Source organism: Dunckerocampus dactyliophorus, chromosome 16 (genome assembly GCF_027744805.1).
Source record: "Dunckerocampus dactyliophorus isolate RoL2022-P2 chromosome 16, RoL_Ddac_1.1, whole genome shotgun sequence".
Lineage (NCBI taxonomy): Eukaryota > Metazoa > Chordata > Actinopteri > Syngnathiformes > Syngnathidae > Dunckerocampus > Dunckerocampus dactyliophorus.
The window spans coordinates 22,825,369-22,834,426 of record NC_072834.1 but is presented as its reverse complement, the minus strand read 5'-3'; the positions used below and the strand labels follow the sequence as shown (position 1 = coordinate 22,834,426).

Here is a 9,058-nt window from a genome sequence, read left to right as displayed (position 1 = left end):
GCAACTTTGACATTTAGCAAAGCAACACATGTAGATGTGCTAACAAGTTTATCTCAGCGTTGTCATATCAAGCCATTTTTCCTGCTGTTTTTTTTTTATTTTTAATATTTCAACTTTCTCATTAAATATGACTTTGTAATATTTAATATTATCTTGTAGTATTTTGACTTTATTCCCAAAACAATATAACTTTTTCCCCAACCTAATTTCCCAAAAATGACAACTTAATTTAGTTTTCCTGGTTTCTCATCATATTAATTTATTTTTGAATAGATCATACTTTTCTTTAATATTTCAACTCCATGCTACTAAAATGACATTATTTTTTGTCATAATATTACGAGGTTAACTCTCGTAAAATTGCAGCTTTTGTTCTCGTTAGAATGCGACTTTTTTCTCTGAATGTTTTGACTTTATTCTCTTGAAATTGCAGTTGTTTTTCCATTTCTGGTATTATTTCCCCCCCAACTATTTAATCTTTGTTTGTTTAAATGTTCGTCTCGTAATTATGACTTTATTCCCATAATATAACTTTTTTCACAAGCTCATTTTTCAAAGATTACTGCTTTATTTTGTTTTCCAGCTTACCCCCGCCGCCCTAATCAGGAGAAGCGGCATAGACAATGGATGGATGGATGTTTCCCATAATATTACAACTTTAAAAAATATTTTTTTTTTCTTTAATATATCAACTTTAATGCGACCAAAATTATTTTTCCTTGTAATGTTATAACTTTTTTTGTTAGATTACCACTTTTTTCATCTTAATATTTTGACATTATTCTTGCAAAATTACTGCTGATTGTTCCATTTCTGTTGTTGTGTTGTTGTTTTTTTTAGTTTTCTTGTTAAATTATATTTTAGGGTGTGCTGCGAGCCGCTGTGGGAAATACATATATTAACAAATAAGATGAATGAATTGGATTATAAATTATTTCCCTAAAATGTATATCAGTGAAGACAGTGAACTTCATTACTTCATTAGACTTGTGCTTGCATGTATTGTTTCCTCATATTATAAGTAATATGGCAATCATCAACATCATTACTGATTGTAACCATAACAATGTAATTTAAATTTATGAAGGAATCCCTCACTTTGGACAATTACACCCCGAATGTGATCGTATTTTTCTGTTCTATCGGATCGTTTTTGACTGTTGCAGTACAGTACAATCGCAGAGTCGTTGCTTCCAATTAGCCAGCAGGGGGCAACAGATGGCACATACTTTGGTGCTGCACCAAAGACTGCTGATTGGCCCAAATAGTCATATGGGTTCAGGTACTAACCAATAGGAACTGAGCCGATCCTGGGCTGTTGCTATGGCACTTCAGAGGCGGCTGTAGCAGTTAGCTTCGGCCATTTCACGCCGGATTTGGTTATTTTTTGCAATGTTGTCACACTCTCAGCCGGCCCGTCTGTTGTATTCCTTCAGTTGGGTGAAATGACAGCGAGGGTTTTATGTGGTGGCTTTACACATTAGCCACGAGGCTAAAACCCTCCCTTCGTCTTTCGCTCCGCCCCCCGTGGTTCTCCTGTCATTTGGGTTCAGGCAGCACGCGCAGCCCTTTCCATCTGTTGAGGAAAAATGGCCGGATGCACGAATACTACTAGCTGTATGAATAGCGTGGGGAGCTTTATTTAGATGTGGAATAATATGTATAATATTTATTCTGTTTTGCTGGCCATGCTCCAACTCTCTCGATCATACGCGCGCGCGCGCACACACAACATAGTAAAAATTAAAGAGCCCCTCCAAGCCCCGCCTCCATATTGCCCTGCACACACTGCTGGATCGCAAATCCTGTCCTCTGATTGGCTCGTTTCTTGCGATTGGCAGCGTGTTTGCCCGCCCACTCGGTCTTCTGTGTGAGGTCGAGGCTCTGCTAGTGGAGTGGAAACAGGAAGAGGAGTAGTGGGGGAAGAAAAGAGACGGTGGAGAGGATCGGGTGAGACAAGGTGGTGAGGAGTGAAAGGGAGGAAAAGGGGAGCAGAGGGGGTGTCTGGAACCAAAAGAAGGAAACCAAATAAGAGGTAAAAGTCGACTGTTGACCGGCAACTTAGCGTGATCGATGTGCCTTTGCCTCCAGGAAGACACCGCTTGCATTGTGCATTGTGGCAGGACCACTGACATTTGCATAGAAATATACACGATTGGTCATCTGTTTATCTTCTATCCTGTTTGCATTTGTCCACATCATACTCTTCTGTATTGTATGCGTGTCATTGTTCTGGGCGATACTGCAGTGTGTGTGTGTGTGTGTGTGTGTGTGTGTGTGTGTGTGTGTGTGTGTGTGTGTGTGTGTGTGTGTGTGCGCGCGCGCGCGCGCGCGCGTGTATGTGCACACTGTGCTGCACATTCAACACACACATGCAATTCTCATGTGCAGGTTCAAGAGCAGTGAATGTTAATTGGTGAAGATGGTGGGTGTTTGGGGTATAACTATTGAAACTGTTGAATATAGTGTGTGTGTGCTTGTGCGTGTGCGTTTGTGTGTGTGTCAGCCACAGTGTGAACAAGTGCCATTTACTAAGAATAGCTTTATTGTAAGTTCAGCTCAATTAGTTTGATGTAGTGACTTCCTACACAGTATTTGACATTTGTCAGTGTTTGGCTTTCATGGAGATGTGTGGGTAGGTGTATGATATAGAACGATGAGTGCAATAAAATGCCTTGAGTTGATATAGTTGGCAACTGGATTTGCATTTCGAGTAACCTTGCATGACGTCTACGCACACAAACATGTGCACGTGCACCCTGCAATGAACCCGTTAACCTGTGTCATGCATGGTATGCATATGGCTGTGTTAGTGGAAGACACCCCTCTTTTTCGCTCTTGACCTTGCCTTGGTACATTCCAGTACCCCTCAGAGAGACTTGCTTTACACCGGGAGAGGCTGCCATTATAGAAGGGGATACAGCAGAAGGAAGGAAGCCTGCGGGTTATTTTTAGAAACAGCATTGATATTCGGCTCCTACTGTACATTCTCTTGGCAGCCATGTTTTTTTTTTTTTTTGTCGAGCATGCAATACAATCATAGACAGTGCTTGTGATATCTGGGGCAGGCTGTCTGAATCGTCCGTGTCGGTGCTGACTGTTGCAGCTTCTCGCGTTCTCTCCATCTGTTGTCCTCGTGTTAGCAAGCCTGGAAATCACCGGAGACAGTTCTAGTCTGGTGCAGCCCATCCTTCCTTTTATGGTATTGGATTGGACATGCACACACACACATGGAGTCTCAGCAAGAGATGCACGTCTGCAGTGCTTCACTGTAACTGTAACCAAAATGCACTTTTCATCCAAAAGAGACGAAGCAAGAACATTCAATGTATTTCTACGTCTCTCTCGCGCTCCTGTCAAAATCTCACACTAGCTTGAGGCCTTACTACCAACTCCAGGCTAAATGATCATTGGTTGCCAGGGATACAGGGACACATTGTGCAGGGGGGAAAAGGGAGGGTGAGGAATAGCCGACAAGAGAAAAGGAAGGGGCTGGTTTGCCGGTATCTGGAAAGAAAATGACGACTGGCGAGTGACATTTGAAGCTCATCCAAGCCTGTCAAAGGCTATCCTTGCTCTGTCTTTACCGCTTTGTTTGGAGAGAGTCCCACAAATGCAGCAATGCATTGTGGGATGCATGTGCTGCAGAGGAGACACATCACGCTTTATTTGAAACAATAAGCCGAGGCATAAAGTCAGTGGTGGTTCCTCACCCCTTGTCCGCTCTCATGTGTGTTTGGCAGACTGGAGCGCAAGCATGTCTATTTAAAGGGAGCGGAGACTGCACGGGCCTGTCTTTGCTATTTTGGATTGACTGACGGAGAGAGATCATCCCCTCTTTTTTCACTCATTTTTCACTGGAAGGTAAGCCTGCACACACACACACACACACACACACACACACACACACGTATAGTGGGTATCAAAGTATAGCCACTTGTTAGGCAAATAGTGTCTGTGCATGGCTGTCCTGCAGTGACAGTGAGATGGTTTCCTTGGTTGTGCCAGTAGTTTGTGCACAAATACACTGTAACATGCAAACAGAAGCCACTTGTCCTCCTTTTATAGGATGCAGTGCAGTTGTGCATGCCGCATGTTGTTGTGCTAAGGGGTATTCTACTACTCTACAGCAAATATTTCTGCAAACGTAACCCACCCCTCCTTTGCACGTGACATCATGTGGGCCCCGGAGCTAAATTCCAGATGTGTGGAGTTAACCCAACACACATGGGTTTAATATCGGGCGCACACACAAAGCTGTTGTGTTGAGTCGAACCCAAGCTGACGGGCAACTCCCCCCGGCGTCTTTGTAACAAGAGTTTGCATTCCGCTGTGCCGTAGCGAGGCTCAAAAACACACGGTTGTATCTGCACTCTGATGTTCATTCAGCGACTGCAAGAGTTAAAAGAGTAGTACAGTAATCCCTCGCGGTTTCACTCTATCCCTGTTTTTCAAAAATCTTGTTTATAGAGGTTAATTGGCTCCAGACCCAATTGCAATATAGGATTCAATGTTAGTAAATTGAATATTTTCGTGGTTAGAGCATAGGAAACCTATGGTTTTTAACATTATTAGAGCCCTGTAGACATGAAGTAACACCCCTATAGTCGCCTTTGCACTCCTATTATTCATTGTTTACATCACATTGCAACTCTTATGCTGCAGGGACTCGAGACAGCCACTTGCTAGCGAGCTAACCAGTTAGCCTCAAATGTATTTTTTCTAAACTGAAGAAGCCAAAAACTTACCACTTCCACACGGAATTGCAAGAGAAATTTTTTTCACTCTATCATGTGGGACATGACATGGCTGACCTCATGACTTCATGTGGTGTCAAGGTGATGTCATGTAAGATAATGTCTCAAAAAAGAACAATGATATGATTTGTCCACTGAACTGTATTATAAGTGGATTTTCCAATTGTTTGTAACATTTTTATAAAGTAAAAATAGCAGAGTTTGCACATTTCCTGATCAAATACAGGGCAGAAACCCAAGATGGGGCTGCCGCCAGGGTCTCTTCTCAGCTTAGTGCACAAATTGGATCCTGGCGCCTGCCTGTGTGTGTGTTTGTCAGCATGTCGCCAATAATATAATGTTGCAGAGGCACTTATTGGACACCATTGCCTTCTAGCGTCATTCGTCTTGCTAATCGGACAATAAAATACAGGGAAATGTCACATGTGGAGGCGCTGCAGCACTTTCCTCATCCTGAAGGGGTGAGGGAAGGTGCTTGTCACTGCTGTCCTTCCATAGAGACGAAAAGCCAGCGTTTTGTTTTGTTTTGTTTTGTTTTGTTTTTTTACAGCACCAGCACCAGCTGAAGAGAAGCAAGTAGGATGCATTAAATATATTTTTATGCTTTGAATGCCAAGTGGATGTGTGCTGTCCTTGATGAGGTTGTGTGTTCTTCGTAGGACTCTAGATTTATAAATGTCTTGCAGTGTGGGGAGGGCTGCCCCAACAATGTTCTGTGAGGTCTTGATCACCCGCTGGAGTGCCTTCCTATCACGTGTTGTACAGTACACACTCCTACCGTCAGGCAGACGCTACAGGAGTTTGAAGTCCAGGACCACAAGGCTGGCAAACAGTTTTTACCCACAGGCCATCAGGCTCCTCAACGAAGCACTCGCACACGCCGCACGCAACACACGCACACACTCATAGCACTTTATTTATTTATTTATTTGTATTATTTACTTGTATTAATGTCTCGTCTGTTGTTGTTGCTTAATTTATTGGTATATATGTTTATGTGTTTATGTTTCTTATGTTCTTATTCTTTCATTTGTTTTCTTTCTTTTCTTGGGAGAATGAACAGAATAAGATTTTCATTGCATGGTACAACTGCTGTTTTACCATGCACATGACAATAAAACTCTCTTGAATCTCTTGAATCTCTTGAAGATGGAGGATTATGTATCCAAGCTCACCAGAATGTGATCAGACTTTTACAACAAAGCATCATAAGCTTTTCCTGGTGCAGGATAGAGTGCATGTACTTCATATACAAATAAAAGGTAAGACCGCAAATGTTTTTCAGTTAATAAAAATAAACAAATTTGACTAAGAAGTATTTGAAAACCAAATTGTGAACAAAAGTGAACCCTTCTCTTAGTGGTCAACTTGTATTAACATAAAAAAAGCTCCAGAGGAGTCAGTGGCCCACCAGCCTCTTTGCAGAACATCCATCCATTTTCTATACCGCTTCATCCTCATTAGGGTCGCGGGGGCATGCTGGAGCCTATCCCAGATGACTTAGGGCGACAGGCGGGGTACACCCTGGATTGGTCACCAGCCAATTGCAGGGCACATATAGACAAACAACCATTCACACTCACAGTCATACCTATGGACAATTTAGAGTCACCAATTAATCTAACATGCATGTTTTTGGGAATGTGGGAGGAAGCCGGAGTACCCGGAGAAAACCCACGTGCACATGGGGAGAACATGCAAACTCCACACAGAAATGCCCAAGGGAGAATCGAACCCAGGTCTTCCCGATCTCCAGGCTGTTCCTGTGTTGGCCAACGTGCTAACCACTAGACCACCGTGCGGCCCCTTTGCAGAACAAGCAAGTTGAAATAAGGTCAAACTGATCAACCATTAATTGAATGAGCGCTTCTGCTCAGAAAGAGGATTAGACTATCAGCAGGCATGTTTACTCAGCATGCCACAGCTTTTATTTCATCCAGCAAGCACTCCAAGCAAAATGACACAGAGTCATACTTAATCACACATGCATGGTAGCATGTAGCTATTGTGCCCTCGCTCCTCTGCAAGAATAAATCTAAATGAAATAGTCTTTCCATGGCCTAAAGCCAAAGCGGTAAAATGCATCTGGCTTTCAGTTGCTGTAGCAACTGGGTAGAAATTGACTCTTGAAGAGCTGCCTCAGTGAGCTCATTCAGCACACACAGTGAGGTTTTTACATCATGGCTGCACAGCGCGTAAGAAAACTATAAGCAAACGCTCATGGAAAAACTTTTACTGCCGAAGGAAGTGCTGCACAGCCGCTCGGTATGAAAGCATATACATGAGCGACCACAACTGGGACAGCTGTGGTCTTATCAGTAGATCTTTTTCAGGTTGGCAGCAACAATACATTTTGAGTTTCAGATGCAACATCCTACACCTTTAGGCTTAAACATTGGTCACATGCAAAATCAATTAGTCAACTGCCCTGTCTGGGATCTTAAAACCCAAAGAGGTAGAGTTTCACACAAATCTTTCTTTTCTTCTTCATCCAAGGGTGCAAATTGTAATACGATCCTGACCATCAAACACAGAACAAACTATAACATTTGCCATGTTAATTTCTTTTTTTTTAAACAACAACAATCGAAATGTAAAAAAATAATCCAAATAAATAAGCCATGACAAAAATCTTGAAATAAGGTATGACAGAAATATGATTACAAAAAAGAAATAACTTATGACAGAAATATGATTTTTAAAACAAAAAAATAAAAATAAAGGTACCACAGAAATATATGAATATATTTTTAAATCCACGTATCAAGGTGGATATATACAATTTTACAGAATATTGAAAAAATACTGTAATCTAAATAAAAAATCTAATTAAATAAGGTGTGACAGAAATATGATAGATAGAGATTATAAAAATGTATATACAGTCAAACCTGTCTTAGCGGCCACCTTTATAGAATGGCCACCTGCCTACAGCGGCCACTGACAAATCCCCCCGCAGCAAATGTACATGTTATAGACCCTGTGTATAGCAGTCGCCTGTCCAACGCGGCCAGCAGCCACCCATTTTGTCTCCCTTGGTCAATATCTGACCGCATATAGCGGCCAAATTACCGACTCAAGTAGAAGCTTCATGCACGAAAAAGTTTGGTTTTTCAATCAATGAAGCCGTCGTGTGTAGACTTTAATTACTGAGTCCTAGCTCAGTCACAATCATTCACAAGATCCACACAAACTGTCAGTTGTTCCACATAAAAAAGCCGTCTTCTTTTGAGCTTGCTATTTCCTGGTCAAACATGTAACTTTAAGAGCATTTGCACCAAAACATTACCGCAAAGTAGGCTGGGAACAGGACGTGCTCCCAGCGACGCTACAATAAAAAAAAACATACGCTAGCATGCATGCAGCAGCGGGAGCAAAACTGACTTCGGTTGTACTTAATTGAAGTATTTTAGAATGTACTCATGTTATTTTTGATCAATCCTCATCCACAAATCCATCAAAGTCCTCATCTTCTGTATTCGACACAAACAAAGCCGTCTTGTTTTCCGTTCGCTACTAGTCTGTTAACTTGTCAGTGTTATTCAGCTCCGAAGCAAAGAAGGAAACTTCTCCTGTTGCTTCTGCCAACTTTATTTATTGAACGCGGCCACCAGACAGCAGCTCAGAACACACACACATCTCTCAGCATCGTCTCTCCTTCCTGCTTGCCCACAAGGCAAAGGTTAAACAAGCCCCACTACATAGCTGTCCAGCCAATGCCTGTAAGAAATGACACCGTTTATTTCCTGGTGTGCACTGGTCAATACTGTAATGCCGCTTGTTGTGGGGAAGGAGAGACTCACGTCGCCGATGCACTTTAATGGCTTTATTAACAGCGGAGAACACTGCAGGATTTTACATCCACGCCAACATAAACACACTTCCCAACTCTCTCCAAACACAGCTAGCACTGAGCCTAGCTCTCCTGCTCGGGACGCCCACCGTCACTTCCCGTCACTTCCTGATGAACTAAAGCTGTAATGACACTCTGCCGTATAAAAAGTAAAATATTAAAAACAAGCGTAAGACATTACTAGCACAGTTTTGTTCTGTGGGTCGTGGATAATAACAAGCCTAGTAGATTCAAGATTCAAGAGTTTAATTGTCATATGCATAGTAAAACGGACTGTTATACTAAGCAAGGAAATTTGTATTCTGTTCATTCTCCCAAGAAAAGAAAGAAAACACAAGAAAAAGAATAAGAACATCAGTAGTGCTGTACAACTTTTACCCGCAGTCCCACAGTACCCGCTACTGGTCAACATTATTATTATTTTTTCCCCCCCTTTTTTTCTTTTTTT

General features: G+C 42.0%; 1 protein-coding gene across 4 annotated transcripts in view; it reads left to right on the top strand.

Annotated features, from left to right (window-relative positions):
- Nucleotides 1-1,868: 1,868 nt before the first annotated feature.
- Nucleotides 1,869-9,058, top strand: part of kdm6bb (lysine (K)-specific demethylase 6B, b) — a 35,100-nt gene continuing 27,910 nt past the window's right edge. For 2 of the 4 annotated variants that reach the window (XM_054755348.1, XM_054755346.1), the window contains exons 1-3: nt 1,870-2,035; nt 3,744-3,864; nt 5,907-6,019. In XM_054755348.1, coding sequence (XP_054611323.1) covers nt 5,917-6,019 — 103 coding nt within the window. In that variant the 5' untranslated portion in view covers nt 1,870-2,035; nt 3,744-3,864; nt 5,907-5,916. Of the gene's footprint in view, nt 2,036-3,743; nt 3,865-5,906; nt 6,020-9,058 lie in introns of all 4 variants that reach the window. The other 2 variants (XM_054755350.1, XM_054755349.1) reach the window with 2 other exon arrangements.